Below are 21,471 nucleotides of genomic sequence, written 5' to 3'. Positions count from 1 at the left end.
GCTGTTTAGATCAGGTGTGTTCAAGTTATTGTCTGTTTACACAGTAGAACATTGCCGTCTGCTGTTTAGATCAGGTGTGTTCAAGTTATTGTCTGTTTACACAGTAGAACATTGCCGTCTGCTGTTTAGATCAGGTGTGTTCAAGTTATTGTCTGTTTACACAATAGAACATTGCCGTCTGCTGTTTAGATCAGGTGTGTTCAAGTTATTGTCTGTTTACACAGTAGAACATTGCCGTCTGCTGTTTAGATCAGGTGTGTTCAAGTTATTGTCTGTTTACACAGTAGAACATTGCCGTCTGCTGTTTAGATCAGGTGTGTTCAAGTTTTGAGCAGTAATCACCACAGGGTGCGCTTATCTCAAAGTGTTTATTTTTAGGGAAGACCAGGAAGGCACCAAGACCAGCATTGATGGTAGCTTTGAAAGCCGATACGTCTGTATAAATATGGATAGCTGTTTTTTGATAGCTTTCGATTGTTTCAAGCGTGCCTACTTTGAGCTCCAGTGGATTTGATTCTTTTGTTAAGGTGTTATTTAGTAAATGTGTTTTGATGGTTGGTTCTTTGTAGTTTAGTCCGGGTGTAATGTTTGAAAACCTGGTAATTTTTTCTCTGTTATTGGGTAGGTGGTGTTTTAGGGCTAGTTCGTCAGTAAGTTGGATCAGAGTCCTTTGCTTTTTTTTGGTTGTTTTTCCTATTTCTCTGTGTTAGTAATTTATTTGGATGATCGTCCTCCAATCTTCTGTATCTCTCAATAGCTTCTAATGCTGCTCTGTTGCGCCTTAACTTAAGAGGTTCAATATTGGAGTCTATTTCACAGGCTGCTGTGGGAGTAGTTCTCATACCTCCACTAATTAACCGCAAGGCTTGGTTTTGGATTGTATCTAATGATGATTGATAGGTTTTGTTGGCAGCTACTTGTATGGAGAGACAGTTATCCATTACAGATCTGACATATCCAGTGTATAACTGTCTTAAGGTTTTCTTTCCGAAATTGAGGCAATTACCATAGCACTACAGACAGTGGAAAACAAATTATATGAAGGAGTGCAACCACCATCAGATATTGTTGTCTTTACAGACTCCCAATCTACTCTGCAAGCACTTAACAGCAGCACCTCAAACAGTCCAAGAGAGTTGACAACACTCATTGTGATAATCCACCAGATGATATCAAAATTAAATATCAATATTACACTATAGTGGATCCCTGGACACATTGGCATCATGGGAAATGAAAAGGCAGATAAGCTATCAAAGGCAGGTTCATCTATGGAACAACCAGATAGACCTGTTAACTACCTCACCCTAAGGTCAATGTTAGTCAACAATCACAAAGAGGAGTGTCTCAACCAATGGGCATCAGGAAACACAGGCAGAGCCATGTACAGAGAAATGACTACGCCTAACAAACTGGACAGTATTAACTTCCTCCCCCGCAATGAACAATCTACAATCTTCCAACTAAGAACAGGACACACACCACTATTAAATTACCACCTGAACAAAATAAATTGTCTGTTTATACAGTATAACATTGCCGTCTGCTGATCACATGATGCGTGTTCAAGAGGAGAAAGATCTTCCATTTAAAACTAATTAGTGTGCTATGTGTAAAGAGCTGTCGACGTTGTTCTAATCTAAATAAGTGTTCAATCTGTGAATCGTCTCCCTTGTATTTCATGGCTGGCCTGTGATTGAGATATCATGTCACCATGACACGGGACAGCTTAAACTTGACTTTCTCATTTTAACATAATTTGCTGTTTTGACAGCGGATTAATCATAGTGATTGACAAGACAGATTTTTTTTTTCAAATTCAGATATCGTTTTCCGTTTCATCGGCTTTAGAACCATGACTCATAATTAATTATGATCAGTACTATGAGTTAGTCTCAGCATCTCGTTATTTCACATTTATGTGTTGGACCACACAACACATATGATCATAGTGTACTTGGTTCACTGGGGCCAAGGCATATCAAAGTGTTCTTGTTTAACTGGGGCCAAGACATATGATCAAAGTGTTCTTGTTTAACTGGGGCCAAGACATGATCAAAGTGTTCTTGTTTAACTGGGGCCAAGACATATGATCAAAGTGTTCTTGTTTAACTGGGGCCAAGACATATGATCAAAGTGTTCTTGTTTAACTGGGGCCAAGAGATATGATCAAAGTGTTCTTGTTTAACTGGGGCCAAGACATATGATCAAAGTATTCTTGTTTAACTGGGGCCAAGACATATGATCAATGTGTTCTTGTTTAACTGGGGCCAAGACATATCAAAGTGTTCTTGTTTAACTGGGGCCAAGGCATATGATCATAGTGTTCTTGTTTAACTGGGGCCAAGACATATCAAAGTGTTCTTGTTTAACTAGGTCCAAGACATATCAAAGTGTTCTTGTTTAACTGGGGCCAAGACATATCAAAGTGTTCTTGTTTAACTGGGGCCAAGACATATCAAAGTGTTCTTGTTTAACTGGGGCCAAGACATATCAAAGTGTTCTTGTTTAACTGGGGCCAAGACATATGATCAAAGTGTTCTTGTTTAACTGGGGCCAAGGCATATGATCAAAGTGTTCTTGTTTAACTTGGGCCAAGACATATGATCAAAGTGTTCTTGTTTAACTGGGGCCAAGGCATATGATCAAAGTGTAGTTGGTTCATTAACAAAGAGAATTATTACCACTTGTTGATTTTCATTGAATACTTCGAGTCTACTACTATGGCATGTTACATAGACTTTGTTTCTTGAACCTCGATACAAATGTACCTAACGTAGCTGTGTGATGTTTGCAAGATCCTTATATAATTTGAAACCATGCCAAGGTTTAGTTTGTTTTTCTTCATAGCAGCGTTAAGTCCTAAAGAATAGCTCAACACGTGATATGTGTGTCGCGCGTAGTATTAAAGCGCTTGGATTATCCTTGTGACTCAATGAAAAGGTCGTGTGAAACAAAGTCAGAATCTAATTTTGTGTTAGAAACAAACTTCGTGTCACTGAGACTTGACAGGAGCCAAACATTTGCGAATATCCATGTATGACATTGACTTACTTCTTACACAGTGTCCCATAGCTGACACCATGCACTCTACTGTTATGTCTTAGTACTAACACTGACACAATGTCCTAGTACTGACACCATACACACTACTGATTATATGTCCAAGTATTGACACCATACACTCTATTGATTATATGTCCAAGTATTGACACCATACACACTACTGACACTATGCACTAGTACTGACACGATGCCATTATTCTGAAACCTTATACTGACACGATGCCATTATTCTGAAACCTTATACTGACACTATATCCCTATCCTTGCACTGCCACTATACATAGTTCTCGGGTCTAACGTCCAGCTACTCGCTGAGTGCACTAGATTGTATTTGGTAGAAAGAAATACTTAGCCTCGCGTTCCCGGACACTGTCAAACAGGGACTCGTTCGTATTGCGTGACTGGACAAAGTCAAATAAAGGTGCAGGCGTAAGACTCTACTCTAGGACATCCTTTTCAAAGTCCTGAGTCATCATACATTATTTCCTTGACTCTCGTATAGACATTGATATGGACAGTAACACACATTAACAATCAAAGGTACAGCACAGACACACTTTATTAATCAATGTACAGCACAGACACACATTAACAATCCAATGTACATTGATGGAAAAAGTGTGGCACTTCCCCCCCCCCCCTATAATGTACAAAGAAAGATTCATTAATAGAGTCATCTGTCTTATATACTCTAGTCATCAATATGTTTTATATTGTAAACAATTTGGCGCTTCCTAAAGACATCTTGACTTATATATTTTCTCTACTTCATTTCTAATTGACTCTCCACCAAGTCTGAAAGTTTGAACATTTTGAACGCGATAGGCTCAATGTAAGTGTGCTGACCACATTGACCTGCAAACATTTTTGCTGAGTCCATGTTGTGTTGTTGCATTGAACTCGTGTGTTTAGGAATGGAACCCGGAGGAGTAGAAGGTGACAGTAAAGGTTCTAGATCAGTGGCGTCACTATGGGGTGCGGTCCGCACCGGGTGACACCCATTAGGGGAATGACACCCGAATGGAAAAAAATGAAAAGGCCGAATGGAAAAATTGAATATCGGCAAAACTAGTAGATTTAAAAATAAATTAATCTCAAGATATATACCCAAATACTATACTGTACTAATCTAGATCTATATATTTTATTGAAGGCCTTATTGCATATATTTTATTTTCTTTGGTAAAAATGTCCAAAACGTTACGTGATAACAAGGGGGACGCAAATGCAGTTGTTTTAAAGAACAAACATTGTATTTGCATTGTAGTTATTTTATATTGTAGTATTAATTAGGTGAACGATACTTTATTACTGAATTTTAAAACAAATTAAATTATTAATTATGTGACAACGTTTTATCATCCAAGTAGAACTCTTCTACGTTAGCAGCAAATTCGATTCAAAAGTTTCTTTTCAAGAAAATATATCAATGCCTCTTCAACAACGTGATTCTAGAGTCTACTCCGTCTTTACGGCAGTACAAACCAATTTCTCTCGACTAACGTACCATCGTAATAGTGACCTTTTTTTTTTTTTTTGCGTGAACAGAACAGGCCCGCTACAAGACGCCTTTCTAAAGATGAGGATGATCTGAGGACAACAAGCCCATTAGAAACTCGCATGAACTACTGCAGCTTTTCTCGAGCTGTGGTGGTGGGCACCCCTTTAAAAGGGAGCTGACGTTCTCTCATAAGTGCGCGACGCCATGACCAATGGGGAGAGGGTGACGTAATTCAAATTATTTAGCAGGGGTATAATTTAAAAGTTGTCTGTTCATTGTAGATGGTCTTAAGACATACGTGCGCAATATGTACCTTGAACATCCCTCGTATAATAGTATTGGCCAATGCTGCCACCTTCTTTAACAGACATAGTTGGAGCAACTTTTTTTTAACTAGTATAAATAATGCGATCTGATTCCCAGAAAATACTTCATTATCGGAACGTCCCAACCCCGTTATAATTTAACACTGACATGAGCTCTTCTTACTACGGGAAGAAAAATACGTTGATGACGACACAAGCTGAGAACGAAGGAAAACACTTGGAGGAGCTAACGGCACTTCAACAGACCACATTGCTGGATGGATAGGGAACCTGATGCCTCTCTAATACCATCTCCAGAAAGAACGTTTTCAGTTATACAAAACAGTCTAAAATTATGTGCATAGCATTATTTAAGAAAAAAAAAAAGGTTAGCGGGCGGGGGCGCCAACGGTAAAAGTTTGAGAAACACTGCCTCGAATGTCTCTCACACTTCAGATACGGCCCGTTTACCTCTTCTTAATTGAATTTTATTTGACCTGCAAACTTCTTTCTCGTAGAAAAAGTACATGATATACTTAAGGAAAATGAGTTTCTAAAGCTCAGAAATTATGAAAAATGCTTGGTGCCCGGGCTTCGCCCCGGACCTTTGATGGGAGATCTTTAAATGCTCCCCGAGACCAATAGATGATTATGCAAACTTACATTTTCCCCTTTAGATGGTAGTAAAAGTTTGAATAACACAGCAAAATGTTATATCGTTTCCCTCTAAAAGTCTAACAAAAGAAAGATGTTTAGGTGATTTTAATAAATATACAGTGTAAAATATGCAAAACTATTGAAACTTTGTTATAAACAATTGGATTTTCAAATAGAATTGACTAATGTTTACATTTGTGCAATCGATAATAGAAGTAATCAGCTTACTGTATAGGCTCAACAAAATGAATTTCTATTGGGAAAAGTGGATAAAGTTGATACCTGGGGGGTGGGGGGTGACGCCTTTGTTCTAGATTAAAGTCTGTCATGAAGTTGGATGTATATTACATTAGTTATAGGACTTTCATAACAGGAGACACACGTTTTAGAATGTGTGGGCTTTAGTGTTGGTACTGTCTTGTTATTATAGAGGCGCTTGTCGAGTCTGTTGTTTTTACGCTCTACAGCTCTGGGGCAGTAATAACGTTCTTCCATCTTTTGTTAGCCACACTTCTCTCCCCGTTTCATTGACCTTTATGCTGTTCGCTTTCATGCGTCCTTTCCATTCATATAACAGTCTAGAAATAACATAAACAAGGAGGACACAATTCTTTTAGGGGTTAAAGTTGAAACAAATTGATACCATTACACTAGCTAGTGATTTTATCCAGCCCATTCATTCATTTATGAAGCATAAACTGTTTTGAGCGGACTTCCTGTGGCTCTAGTCAGTGCTCATATGAAACCCTCTCCTCCAGTAAATTTAATTTTGCAACACTATCATTGGAAAAAACAACAACACTGACACATCAAAACTGAACCGTGCTTAGTATTCTTCTACTCCAGTATAGAGAGATCTATGCATTATGTCAGACTTACTGGGCAGATAACGTCAGCTTATATTGAGGTCGACATTAACGAGATCACGGTGACTCAGCGTCGAAGGAGTTTGTTCTTGTTGTGTCATTGACAGGAACGTAAACTTGAGTTGGTATGGTAGAATGATGAACAGAGCGAGAACGTTTTAGTACTGACCACATCAAAGCCAAAACATTTGTACCAAATTAAGAAACATAACTGAGAGTTTTACGCTACGAGATCTAGTACATAATTTTAACGCCATTTACTTTGGCCAGAATGGTCACGTGGTTGCTCGACACAGTCATTGTTCGTTAAGTGATATAACCACAGGCTCACATAAGTTAGGCTTGATTCTTCCTTAAAATATTCTACCAAAGTTCCAGATGGTGGGAGGGGGTGTTTAAGTGCGAAAACGAAAGTATTATGTACACAATAAGTTTTTAAATAGCCATTTCCGGGTCATTTATTTGTTGTGAAAGAAATAGGTCAATATTAGCCCAATGATGTCTCGGAGAGTATTTCAATTAATATTGAAACGATTGGGTATCAAATCTACCTTAGATTTTAATGTTTCAACACAAAATCTAATTTTGTATCAGAAGGTATTAGCTAGACCTAGACTCATATAAAATTTGAAAAAATAATACTATAATTATCTAGATGGTCTAAATCTAATTTAATTAGATTCTATACCTTAAAAGTTATCATTATGAATGATTATGTAACATTCATTGTTACATTCACATTCATTACATTGTATTTGTTACCCAAGCCTATAAGTTGAATAACTTCAATAAGGGCCTAGTAAATTTAAATAAGTAATGTTTTGACTTAAAAGTTAATCGTATTGCTACATTATTGTATTAATACTAAACTAAAACTAGATCTAGACTAGTTATACTATTATTAGATTTAGATTATTATTTTATTATCAATTATATCTAAACAATTAACCTTCGTGTATCTTAATTTAGAATATTTTAGAATCTAGATCATCATCTCTACTAAATTTAGATCTAGACTAGACTTCACTAGACTTTAGACTAGACATAATTTAATCTAGCTAGATCAGTGATGCCCAACCTAATTCAACCTGCAGGCCATTTTAATTTCCGACACTCGTGTCTCGGGCCACATGACCGAAAAAGGTTAAAAAAAGACCAGCTTGAAATTGACCTGAAATTATTTCATTAAAAACCCGTGTATTTAGTAATTACATTAATACCTTTGGTATAGTTGAAGTTTAACCTTAATCTATTTTTTCTACCTGTCTGGAAATGGCTTTAGTTCTCTACTTAAATTGTGAGCAACTTAGTAGCTAGACACGCCATTAAGTCATGTTCTTGTCTCTTTTTAATCCCATGGATCCTCCACGTCACAATTTGCTATATGTTGTTTATTGAAACAGCCAGACTTTCTTTATAAAAAAAGTTTGTTAGCTAATTACCATATTCCACAAAAAAAGATCCGTTCAATGGTTCTGGAAGATTCTTAATTTCCTTTTCATAAAGGTACAAATGTTAAAGCTCGTGGTACCAATTTATGAGAGGAAAAGTGAGGGCCCTAACGTAGGTAAAGATACATTTTTCAACCTTTATATTTTTTAAAGGGGTGGGGAGATTTTCTACACTTTATACCGACGTTTCGGTGGGCCGGATGGAACCTCTTCATTATCCGGATCTGGCCCGCGGGCCGTATTTTGAGCATCACTGAGCTAGATCTATAAAAGATAGTTCTAATACTTCTTTAAAAGAAAATAGAAACATGATAAACTAACCATATACTCATATAGATCTATACCACATGTGGACTAATAGGTTAATATACTTACTGTATAAGAGGGCATTTGGACTAAGGCTAAGTGTTGACATTTTTGCTTCCAAATAAGCCAAATAAGGTTCATAAAAAGATGTGCCATTAAAGCCTAAGAATTTTTTCACTTGTCAAGTCCAACCATATAGTTATTATTGCAATTATTTACTTATTTTTATTATTATTGGTAAATGGGCATTAGTTATTTTTTGTTGAGCTGGCCACATAACATCATATTAATAATTGGCTTTACACACAGTCAACTTCACACTGATCATCTAATAGTTGGTTTTGAAGTGAATTTACTAAGACAATGTTATCCTTAAGACAAAATATTTTAATTTATGTTTAATTTACAAGTAAATGTCCTCTTTATCAAAAGTCTTGTCAGTGTTTTACCATGCTAACACCTACATTGGTTTAACCTCTACATCTCAGCCTGAGTTGGCAATTTGAACATTAAAAATAAAGTAAATTAGATCCTAAATGTTGCTACTAAGATCATTTGGAATAAACAAGCTCTACTTGGACACCTAAAAAAAAATCATAAAGCTAGAGAGATTTTAAACATTAAAAAAATTCATTTATGTCACAATTTTATCTTGTAGAGAAGTTAGGCCTACAAGTCACTGGTCACAAAAACAGGCACAATAACTTTTAAACACTTAGTTTTTATTTTTTAAATGTGGTTAATTATTGTTACATTTGTCTTTTCCAGGCTAAAGATTTACTAAAGAGTCTGAATGTTAAATTTGAAACATTTGAATTAGATCTGAATGGCAAGTTGTTGTTTGTTACATTATTTTTAAGTAGTGCACAGTATAAATAAATATGTCATGTAAGTATATAAATCAACAAGGCGCACCTATCGTAACATATGTTTTGTCTCTGATCAGACAAAGGTGCTGAGTACCAGGCAGCCTTGAAAGACTTGACAGGACAAGGCACAGTCCCCAATATATTTATACATGGGAAACATCTAGGGGGTTGTGATGACCTGTTAAAGGCTCATAGTGATAACTCATTGAAAGACATCATCAACAAAATGGCAGATATTCCACAGTATGACTGTGATCTTATAGTTATTGGAGGAGGATCTGGAGGTCTAGCTGCTGCTAAGGTATACATAGGATAACTTTATTTTTCTAATCACAGATACTGGTCAGTACAAAATATGACACCTATCACAATATATATATATATATATAGTTTACTAACCCTTTTACTGCCTCTTATTAAAGTTTATTATGACTTAGACACTTTTGTTTACTTGATGAGCACAGAAGTTTTTTTGCTATTGCTCTCCTATGTGCAAGTCGTGTTTAGCTTTTTTTTTTTTTTTTTTTGTCCTTTCACTTGATTTCCATACTTTGTATGTCTCTGTGATTTTATGTTCTGTAGAGTTGTAATTTTTTTGATACCTATCACATGACCATTTATTTGCATTAAAATCTATACATAGTCCTTAATTTGAGAATCTCTTTCAGTCATGCTCTGCTGTCTTGCAGGAAAGTTGGTTTAGTTTTTAGTAGATTTGAAACTTTTTAAACAAAAAAACTAGAAGTGATTAATCATTGTGAAGTATATGAATTTATTGTATTTATTGTGATTCCAGGCTAAGAAAAGTATTTTTGGTCTTTAAAAAAAAAAAGCTAGGGAAATGAATTTTATAAATTTGAGACAAATTTTGTATTCAGCTAGATTTCTTATTTATACGTTTAACAGCATTTTATTTTTTGTCATGTAACTTATATACAATATTATTCAAATGTGATGGGGAATAAAGAAATCAGTGTTTCTCTACTGTAGTGGACTTCACTAATACTTCCCATTATAAAAAAAAATGAACATTTTTTATCAATATAAATAAAATCTAATACTAAGTGTATTTTTTCATGAAAAAATTATCCAAAAAGTCAAAATAATTCAACAGATTTTTAGCTATTATAAAATTTCAGAAAATTAGTAAGATCTTAATGTCAACCTGATTTTCTAAAATTGTTAAGTTAATTTTGCATTTAGTCCTTTTTTTTTTCTTCTACAATCTTTTCTTAAAATATTTGTTAATCATTAGCTATGTATATTTATTTTACTTAAGCCAGTAAAGTACTTTAAAAAATATAATGTTAATTTAAACACAAAAATATAATTTTATATTTGTCAATGCATTTTTTATAACAGGAAGCAGCCAATATGGGTAAAAGGGTGACATTGTTTGATTATGTAGAACCATCTCCAATAGGAACAACATGGGGTAAGATCAAAAGTGCAGTATACACATAGAATATGTAAGACTATACATAAATGAAACATATACTTCTACTTAAACTAAATAATTTGTTTTGTTAGGTTTGGGTGGAACGTGTGTAAATGTTGGATGCATTCCCAAGAAATTAATGCACAGAGCAGCAATCCTTGGTAAATAGAGCTATACACTGTTGTTGTTTTTTAAACCTTGTAACTAACAATTGACTAATGTCATTTCAACATGGACTGATCTGATGTTAATCTCTAGGTGAAAGTATTCATGAAGCTAAAGCTTTTGGTTGGGATGTACCAGAAAAAGGTGAGGTTCTTATCATTCAGTGGTAATACTATATTGTTAAATTAATACCTGCTACCACTATAAAGATTTAGAGTTGCATTGTCTAATTAGATAATGTCTTTGGAGTCAGTGTCCTGGTTATTAGTAGTACTTGCAAGTCTAAAGGCCAACATATTTTGAAAGAATTTATTACTGATATTGAGAAGATATAAATGTCATTATAAGGATCCTCTGTTTTTCTTCTTTAAATCATATGCCAAGAAACATTGTACACTAGATTATTAAATTTTTATTAAAACTAATTCACACTTTCAGTTAAACATAACTGGCAGACAATGAAAAATGCTGTGCAGGTAAGAATCATAATCAATCTGTCTATTCTAGACTTGTATTTATTATTATATTTATAAGATGTTCAGTCACTAGCGGATCCAGAACTTTGTAGTGGGGGAGGGGCGATTTTTTTTCCAAACCCTAAGCATAAACGTGCGTACGGCATATATATATATATATATATATATATATATATATATATATATATATATTACAATTAAAAAAAAAACAAAAACAACAGTGTTTCTCAACCTTTAGCAAAAAAAAACAACCACCCAGCAATTTTGAGGCCTTTCTCCTGATAGCTAGGGGTTTGGGTGAGTGCTGCAAGCTCCCCCTGTGCCCCGACGCCAAAAGCGTTTTTTTGCATTCTTCACTGCAGAAAGGTATTCTCCTGGCATCTATAGCTCATTATTCATCCTATTAAAAAAGGACCTTTTGAATAATGCTTTACTTGAAAAATATTCTAATAGGAATTTACATTGCAAATACAACCGATTTGTTCCTTGAAAAGACTTAGAGGATCACAGCCGAAAAAAATTATTCGAAAAAGATTTAAAAAAAAAAATGCTCATTTGTAAGTGATACATTTTGTTCAATAAGCATGTTTGTAACTTTGTTTTGTTACAGAACTATAATTCATTGCTCTAAACAAAAAAATTTCGGAAGTGGGAGGAGAAGTTAAGTGGGCCAATTAGATTCTACTCTAAATTTTTTGCATTTTTAGGATTCAAGCATATATTGTGAGTTATAGTCTCAAAATTTTTATACAATAGAAAAATATCAGTACGAGTAAAGGTTGGAAAAAGGTGACTAGGAAAGTAATATTTGGGTTCACAACTCATCTCAATTGTTACTCTTACAATGAAAAAATTTGTATGAATTCTGAATTTTCCAAAACAGTCTTTCTTAAAATAACAGATAAATTGGTGTGCAATTACATAAACTCTGTCGCCATATTTGACTATTCTGTTTTAAAATGTTATGTTTTCATCGGGAAAGGGGAGAGGGCGGGTAGAGTGAAAACGTTAATCCTGGCTCTTTTTATAATTTCTGCAAATGATTGCATTTGGCATTAAAGAATAGGGGTGGGGTGACTTCATATAAGAATTTTAAGTAATAGCATATATAAATTATATTAGTGACATTTTTTTCAATTTTGTAATTTCTCAACTAAAACACAAAAAGAAAAAAGTATTGGTGTGTCCAATGGGTGGAAGGCGATTCCATGTATCGCCACTCCCACTTGGGACAACCCTTTTTCATTTTATATTTACCAATGATAAAATTTGAGATCAGAGTCTGTGTGCGACATAATATAGAAAAAGGTTAAAACATTAATATGTACCTTATATTATATAGATATTCAACTAATTATCTATCTTATATACTACTGATGTTACTTCAAAAAAGAAGATGATTACCAAAACACGCTACCTCTGCAACTATTGTACTGGTTGTCATTGATTAGTAGTTAAGTTGTTTGTTTTCTAATCTAATGAATGATCAAAAATTCCATCAACAGACCTACGCGTAATGCATTTTGAATGAATGAATTTTGTTCACAAAAAGAGGACCCCCCCCCCCCCACACACACACACACACTCAGAGGGCTAGAGTGGGGAGGGCAGTAGAAGCAATCGCCCCCCCCCCCCCCCACCTCACTGAATCTGTTAAGATACCAGAAGTGTAGCAATATAATATAAAATTATATAGTATTTCAAATAATGTCGTTCACAAACTATGATTTTTAAATAAAAGTAGGACTGCCCCTCCCACTCAAGGTGTTTAGGTAGGAAGGGCAGTAGATGTATTCACCACCCCACCCAATCAGCTAACAGGAGAACGACATAATATAAAGACCGGTTAAAATACCAATAACAAGTTTTAATCATATAGATATTTAATTGATTCTGTTAACAAGCTGTGATTTCTACAAATAAATTGGACCGACCACCCCCTCCCCCCTCTTTCGAAAGTTTAGGGGGGGGGGGGCAGGATTGACGCCATTGCCACCTCTTACCATCCTCCAAATTGACCAACATACTAGAGGGGGAAGAGAAACAATCTGAAAATATCTTGAAATATAAATAATTAGTATATATTATTAACATAACTAATAAATTTGTATACATATATTGTGTGATTTCTTTACTAAAATTCGTGGCCATCCTCTCCCCCCCCCCTCCCCACCAGTGTGTTCAGTATTCCTGTGCACTCTTATAAATTATAGTGGAACAGCGTTCTCATAGAATGGTATCCCCACATTTAAAATTTAATCTTTCATTCATTTCATTCAATGAAGTTCTGTTTTAATTTATTTCATTTTTTTTTGTTTCTTCATTGCATTCAGGATCACATAGGATCTTTAAATTGGGGCTACAGGGTACAGCTCAGGGATAAGAAAGTGAATTATGTCAATGCCTATGCACAAATTGTAGACAAGAACACAATTAAGGTACATAATGTTCAATAATTGATTCACAACTTTGCAAAGTAATTTGAAACTAAATGGATAGATAGGGTATAGGTTTTATCAAAGGTACTGGTATATTTTTTTTCTAGGCTATCAAAAAAAACAAAACTGAAAGCACCATGACAGCTGCTAATATTCTTATTGCCACTGGAGAGAGGCCACGCTATCCAGATATCCCTGGTGCTAAGGAATATGGAATCACCAGGTAATACTCAGGTAGCACTAGCTACACAAGAATACATTTTCTTAATTGTTCATTCTTTTTAATCAGAAGTGATTGGATGCAGTTAATGCAAAAAGGAAAGAAAAAGATTTGTTCCTTATGGAATATTAAATGAATGTGACCTCTTTAGAGGAGGCAATATAAGTTCACTTTCTTGCTTACTTTAAATAAATATTTTGTACTTTTTTTTTCCCCATTATTTTAATAGTATTGAATGAATTTTACAATATTGAATGCTCTGCAGTGATGTATTTCTTGTGTCTCCTATAGTGATGATCTGTTCTCTCTGCCTTATTGTCCTGGTAAAACATTGTGTGTGGGTGCATCTTATGTCTCTCTTGAATGCGCTGGCTTCTTGGCAGGCTTTGGACTAGACACAACAGTTATGGTCAGGTCCATCTTGCTTCGAGGCTTTGATCAGCAGTGCAGTGAAATGATTGGAAAACACATGAGCAATCATGGAGTCAAGTTTATACGAGGTGCTGTACCCACAAAGGTAAACATGCATAATAGAAGGGTTGAGTTTTCTACCCATTAAAAAAACCTTATCTGAAGTTGTCTTTTTATAACTGCGCTTGTCATCCATATCTTTACCAAAACATGCTACCTCTGCAACTATTGTACTGGTTGTCATTGATTAGTAGTTAAGTTGTTTGTTTTCTAATCTAATGAATGATCAGAAATTCCATCAACAGACCTACAAACATTGCTCACTAAGCTGACTTAAGTATGTTAGCAAAATATGAATGTATTTTATTACAGTGTTGACCCTCTCCTGAGCCTTAACAAGACATGAGACATTTAAACAAGTCTACATTTGTCGTTATCTCAACCATTTTAAATATTTTAATGGGCTAGTCAAGCTGTTTGAGAGCAGTCCTAGAGCTAAATATAAGCAGAGAAAAAGTGTCAATTTTTTATGTGATTGCTAGCAAGCCAGCCCTTGCTCTGCTACATTGTGGATGTCAAACTCTGCAAAGTTTGCTCAAAGGCAGTTGACATGACATCATATTAATCTCCTGTTTTGATCTTTGATCACATTGCTTGAACATAAGAATAAGTTTAAAATGCTCTTGAAAAGTTTTCATGATTGACATAATTTTTTATTTACTGTTTCTATCAATGTCCTGAGTGTCTTTGTAGCTTGATAGACACTTTGTTCACTTAACAGGGTAATGTTTCCATGAGACTGCTATAAAAGAACGAAATGTATCATGTTTGTTTTTTTTTTAAATGAAAACTTTTAAAAAAATTTTTAACTTTTAAAGCAATAATAATTGTTTCCTTTGAAAGATGTAGAGTTTTATATTCCAACATTTCAGATTGAGCCAGTAGTGTGCTGTCTAAAATTCTATGGTATTAAACGTAGACGCTGTCGTTCTGTAGTGAGACATCTTTTGGACTTTTTTTTTTTTATTTAAAGAATGACTCCCACAGCTTGTTCAAATTTAACTGGAAAATAAAACTTCAAAAATTTTTTTTCTAAGAAATTTATTAGGTGACAAATTGTAACACTAAATATTAGTCATAATTGTGATGATTGTCCACAGTTATGTCAGAATTTTGCAAAGCTGATATCTGTTCTTTTAACAAATAAGCGAAAAGAAAGAAAAATTTCTTTGATAATATTAAAATTTTAAAAAGATTTTGACCAATGTCAATTAGTTTTCAATGTGAACTATTTGCAAAGAAATGAAAAGAACATATTTTTTTTAAAATACCACATACAGTGACAATTTTTTATTTTTTGTTTAAGAGATAGATGGAAATGACATACTATGTAATTAGTTGTAACCTAATACTAAGATCCAGTTTAGATTGCTTGCTTTGCACCAATGTGGGCCATCCTCACAATTAGAATGAAAAGTTTTTTTAATGTTCTTGTATGGGCTAGCATGTTGTGGTATTTGACAAGTGCAGTGCATTTCTTTATATTTATGCATTGAAGACTTGACATTTCCTTATGCTGATTACAATTGAGACTTGATTTTCTATTTTGATACAATTGACTTAATTTATTTTTAAATTGTTCTTTCTTTGTTGCAGTTTATTCAAAAATATTTTAACACTTACATTGATTGTTCTGTTTTTTGAAATAGAGTGGATGAAATAATAATAGTAATAAATTTATAAAGATACAAAAGAGATTTTATTTCAAAAGCTGTATTATTTGTATCCACACATTATTTTGCATAAAGCATAATTCTTTTATTCCTTTTTTCTACACCAATATTAATATATTTATTACAAAAGATAGAGCTGTATTATAATCATTTAGAGTAGTGCAACTATAGAAAATCTTTATTTTTGAGTGAAAAATAGTTTGCTTAAAAACCAATACTGGCTGTTCATTTTTACTGTTTTTCTGATTATCCTTTACTGTCTTTCTGATTATTTTTCTCTCTCTATCTGATTATATTGAACTGTCTTCCTAATTATCTTTTACTGTCTAAATGTCTCGTTGCTTGAAACTTTTTTTTTCAAACATGGACTTATGCAGTTGATGAAAGAAACCTACTTTAGATGGTATGCAAATGTCTGTATAGCTGGCATCAATAACAAAAAGTCATTCTCCTCTTACAGAGAACTATTCTTACATGTATGCTGAGTTGGTGGGAATTGTTCATATCTTTCTTGTCCTTTGTTTTGTTTAGATTGAGCAGGTAGAAAAAGGTGAGCCTGGTAAATACAGAGTAACAGCTGTAGCCTCTGATGGTGCTCAGATAGTGGAGGAATACAACACAGTAAGTTGGGCTGCTACACTTTTCAATGTTTAGTTCTGGTCTCATTGAAAGTAATTACACAATGACTATTATTAGTGTTATAGTCTGTTTCATTCTACATTTGACTGTGTCACAAGTGCCATAGTATGTAATTGTGATTGAAATTCTGGTTTTAAGTAAGTGGTGAAGTAAATGAGCTCACTTTGTTGCCTGGCCTCAGTTAAGGAAAGTAAAGTAATTCAGTCTAAATATAAAATAGAACTTTAAAAATGTGTTCTTTAACTACTGCATTTCAGATTTTGTTTGCTATTGGAAGAGACCCATGTACAAAAGGAATTGGTCTGGAGAATGTGGGTGTCTCTTTAAATCCAAAGTGAGAAGATTTCTTTTCAATTAGACATTTTTAGGTTTGGTTTAACTGTACAAAAAAAAAATTAAATTAGCATTTTTTTTGTGATATTGAAACTAAAATGTGCTGAATAACAGTAGTAAATTTAAAAATAATAGTGATTTTTTTGTTTTTAGATGTATCTATGTTTCCTTTTGAATTTTTGCTGTTAACTTTGGAGACATTATAGGCTGGATTTCTCTACCTACATTAACTTTTTGTAACATGTTATTCTCTTCAGTAACCAAAGAGTGGTAGTAGATGCTAGTGAGAAGACATCTGTTTCTAACATCTATGCTATTGGAGACATTGGTGATGGAAGGCCAGAACTAACACCTGTAGCTATTCAAGCAGGAAAATTGTTATCTAGGCGACTTTTTAACAGCAGTTTTACCACAAAGGTAGTTTCTTCTAGGAATGAAGCTTGCATTCACAGTAGATTTTTGAGAATAGTTTAATAGCAATAGAAAATAACATTTGGATCAATATTTCTGCTTGTAACACAACAGAAGTAAAATTATTCTAAGTGCACCTTTTTTATAAGCATATATGTATATATATATATATATATATATATATATATATATATATATTATATTAATGCACTGTTTATAATATTAATAAATTGTTAAAGATCAAATTTTTATCTTATATTACAGGTAGATTACACCAATGTTGCTACCACAGTTTTTACTCCTCTAGAGTATGGTTGCATTGGCTATTCAGAGGAAGCAGCTATTGAAAAATTTGGGGAAGACAATATTGAGGTAAATATTTTTTATCTCTCTAATGCATCACTGTTGTAAAATTGTTTTGTTTGTATTTTAAAATACCTTTACTTACATTACTTTTGAACCATTTTTTGTTTCATATTTTTACTCTATATTTTAGTTGAGAATAAACTTTCATAACATCCTAATTCAGTCGTTATGTTAAAAAGTTTTTTCTTAAGTGTTTGAAATTATGATTTATAGATTTCAATCATTCAAATAATTTCTTGAATTCTGTTTGCTTATGCCAGGTCTATCACAGCTACTTCATGCCTCTAGAGTGGACTGTTCCCCACAAGGAAGAAAACACTTGCTATGCTAAACTTGTTTGCAATAAAGCTGATCATGTAAGTAGTGCATCCTTTTGTAATAACCAAAATGTAACATTGCAATAACATTAAAAGTGCCCATTTAAAAATTATACACTTTAACTGTCATCCTCAATTCTTGTTAATGAATGTACATTGTAGCTCACATGAGAACTAAATCCTCTATTATGCAGGAAAGAGTTGTTGGTTTTCATGTTCTGGGTCCTAATGCTGGAGAGATCACACAGGGTTATGCTGTTGCTATTAAGAAAGGGGCAACAAAGGAAGACTTTGATGGTACCATTGGCATTCACCCGACATGTAGTGAGGTAAGAAGTCTCTCCTGTTGTTTACTTTGATAATTTTATACATTGTATGGAAAAAAAAAGTTAAAAGTAATTAAATGCATTATTGTAAAGAGTTTTAACATTTCTGCCCCCCCCCCCCCCCCGGGGGGGGGGGGGGATTATATTTTTGTAAAAAGTTTGGTAAAAAAAATCCTTTTTATGGGTTATTTCACATTATCTACCAAATGAATACTCAAATGAAACACCATTTTGCCTGTAACCAGGATGGTTTGAGAAAAATTTTGTACACTTAAATATATGTATTTTAGACAAGAAAACAATTATATTTTTGTAAAAAGTTTGGTAAAAAAAATCCTTTTTATGGGTTATTTCACATTATCTACCAAATGAATACTCAAATGAAACACCATTTTGCCTGTAACCAGGATGGTTTGAGAAAAATTTTGTACACTTAAATATATGTATTTTAGACAAGAAAACAATTATATTTTTGTAAAAAGTTTGGTAAAAAAAATCCTTTTTATGGGTTATTTCACATTATCTACCAAATGAATACTCAAATGAAACACCATTTTGCCTGTAACCAGGATGGTTTGAGAAAAATTTTGTACACTTAAATATATGTATTTTAGACAAGAAAACAATTATATTTTTGTAAAAAGTTTGGTAAAAAAAATCCTTTTTATGGGTTATTTCACATTATCTACCAAATGAATACTCAAATGAAACACCATTTTGCCTGTAACCAGGATGGTTTGAGAAAAATTTTGTACACTTAAATATATGTATTTTAGACAAGAAAACAATTATATTTTTGTAAAAAGTTTGGTAAAAAAAATCCTTTTTATGGGTTATTTCACATTATCTACCAAATGAATACTCAAATGAAACACCATTTTGCCTGTAACCAGGATGGTTTGAGAAAAATTTTGTACACTTAAATATATGTATTTTAGACAAGAAAACAATTATATTTTTGTAAAAAGTTTGGTAAAAAAAATCCTTTTTATGGGTTATTTCACATTATCTACCAAATGAATACTCAAATGAAACACCATTTTGCCTGTAACCAGGATGGTTTGAGAAAAATTTTGTACACTTAAATATATGTATTTTAGACAAGAAAACAATTATATTTTTGTAAAAAGTTTGGTAAAAAAAATCCTTTTTATGGGTTATTTCACATTATCTACCAAATGAATACTCAAATGAAACACCATTTTGCCTGTAACCAGGATGGTTTGAGAAAAATTTTGTACACTTAAATATATGTATTTTAGACAAGAAAACAATTATATTTTTGTAAAAAGTTTGGTAAAAAAAATCCATTTTATAGGTTATTTCACATTATCTACCAAATGAATACTCAAATGAAAACACCATTTTGCCTGTAACCAGGAAGGTTTGAGAAAAATTTTGTACACATAATTATGTGTATTTTAGACATAAGAAAACAATTAGTTGTATTTGGTTAAAGTCTAATCATGTTTACATGTCAAAAACAAAAAGGGAGAGAAGTTTGAAGGTTCTTAAATTTGAAAAAAAGTAAAAGATTTAAATAAATCAAATGTTATCTTGAACCAACTGTGATAATGCAATAACTAAGATTCCCTATGATGCTTAACTTAATAAAGGATATCAGAATACTGCTAGTGAAATAAGATTTTATAAAATATTTTTTTTATTCACATTTCAAGAGTAATGATACATTTCAATTTTTCTAAAGAAATTAATAATTCTTGATCACTTGTTTTTTCTTCAGACATTTACAACATTACATGTGACAAAGAGAAGTGGTGAAAGTGCTGAAGTAACAGGATGCTGAGGTTAAAAACCTACTGCATTCAGTCTGTTGATGCTGTGGTCTCAGCTCATTGGATCATCCTTGTGTGTGTGTGTGTGTGAGTCTGTGCCTTATGAATTACATCCTTCATTCTACAAGATTTGTCAGTTGATTCAAAACTTGAAACCATGGGAGCTTCTGTCTCATGTTTATTTCACCATGCATCCAGTGAGAGGACCACAAGCACCCAGAGAAAGCAGTAGGTTATTCCTACCAGATGTTTTTGAAACTGGACATGTCAGGTGCCACTGTGTAGAGCATTGTATGACGGTTGTGTCTGTAAGCCCTGTGTCACCAGGGTGGACACGACCTGAAGTTGCCATGTTTAGTTTCATACTTGATTTGTTGAACAGACAGTGTGACAAAATAATTGTTGAATCAGTTGACATCATGTCATAAAAAACAATGCTTTTCATCAAGCTGTCATTTGTTAACAGCTTTGAGTATTTATTTTCTTACATAGATTTTGCAATATACACTTATTTGTATGAAACAAGTGTCTATTTTAAGACCTATGTGAACCACATTTTTGGTTTATGTAACTTCAGATAGGATTATATAATTGAACCTGTTCTATAAGATATATGGATTGAACCACACTCAAAGTAAATTTGAGATTGTAAATTTCATTATGGAGATAAAAGAATTCCTAGAAAAACTCCAAAATAATTACATCTGTTACAATAAAAACCTCACTGCATAATGAAATTAGAAATATCTTTCTAAGGAAAACTGAAAAAAAAGATAACACCAGTATTTTTAGTCTATATAGCATTGTATAATGATCAGTAAAAATGCTAATGTACTTTTGATATTATCTTCTTCTTACAAATGCATTGTATAGTTTTAGTTCTATTTAATTGTATGTTATATAGACAGAACATCACGTTTGTACAACTATTATAACAGAATTTCCACAAATAAATGAATTTTAAGTTTCGCACACTTTTGTTATATTTTTTTTTATTAGTTTAGTGTATTGTTACGTATCTCTCTATCCAGGCTCTCTGCAAACTGCACCTTACACCACCAACTTAAAGAACTTGACAACTCTGGGCTTCAAAATAACGTAATGGTTTAATGTCGATAAATAACAGCCAATACTGTACAATTGGCAGCACGTACACTGTACCGCCGTATCAACTCTGGCACTGGTCTCTCTGTCTCGCCTCGGACTGGTACTAAGCCGTTGTAACGAACTGTAGATCGGGAAGTTGTGACTGACTGGTCTCTGATACCTTCGCTCTTTATATAGGGTCCCTACTGGCCTTCTCGAACCGGACAGAACGCCGCTCGACGTTTCTAGGTGGTCAGATGACTACAACTCTCGTGACGCTCCTGAGCTCTGTTCA

At 33.5% G+C, this 21,471-nt stretch overlaps 1 protein-coding gene across 2 annotated transcripts in view; it reads left to right on the top strand.

The window, feature by feature from the left end:
* Positions 1-21,062, top strand: part of LOC106066162 (thioredoxin reductase 1, cytoplasmic-like) — a 29,047-nt gene extending 7,985 nt beyond the window's left edge. The window contains exons 1-17 of one of the 2 annotated variants that reach the window (XM_013225131.2): positions 6,839-6,992; positions 8,921-8,981; positions 9,099-9,322; positions 10,384-10,456; positions 10,552-10,620; positions 10,718-10,768; positions 11,063-11,100; positions 13,434-13,538; positions 13,646-13,761; positions 14,050-14,275; positions 16,434-16,523; positions 16,799-16,875; positions 17,132-17,291; positions 17,550-17,657; positions 17,912-18,007; positions 18,163-18,297; positions 20,039-21,062. In XM_013225131.2, coding sequence (XP_013080585.1) covers positions 6,891-6,992; positions 8,921-8,981; positions 9,099-9,322; positions 10,384-10,456; positions 10,552-10,620; positions 10,718-10,768; positions 11,063-11,100; positions 13,434-13,538; positions 13,646-13,761; positions 14,050-14,275; positions 16,434-16,523; positions 16,799-16,875; positions 17,132-17,291; positions 17,550-17,657; positions 17,912-18,007; positions 18,163-18,297; positions 20,039-20,101 — 1,794 coding nt within the window. In that variant the 5' untranslated portion in view covers positions 6,839-6,890 and the 3' untranslated portion in view covers positions 20,102-21,062. Of the gene's footprint in view, positions 1-6,838; positions 6,993-8,920; positions 8,982-9,098; positions 9,323-10,383; positions 10,457-10,551; positions 10,621-10,717; positions 10,769-11,062; positions 11,101-13,433; positions 13,539-13,645; positions 13,762-14,049; positions 14,276-16,433; positions 16,524-16,798; positions 16,876-17,131; positions 17,292-17,549; positions 17,658-17,911; positions 18,008-18,162; positions 18,298-20,038 lie in introns of those variants that run through there. The other variant, XM_056025743.1, reaches the window with a different exon arrangement.
* Positions 21,063-21,471: the final 409 nt, after the last annotated feature.

The sequence above is a fragment of the Biomphalaria glabrata genome, chromosome 4, assembly GCF_947242115.1.
Source record: "Biomphalaria glabrata chromosome 4, xgBioGlab47.1, whole genome shotgun sequence".
Lineage (NCBI taxonomy): Eukaryota > Metazoa > Mollusca > Gastropoda > Planorbidae > Biomphalaria > Biomphalaria glabrata.
Note: the sequence above shows the minus strand (reverse complement) of the source record. Positions and strands in the feature narration are given on the sequence as shown.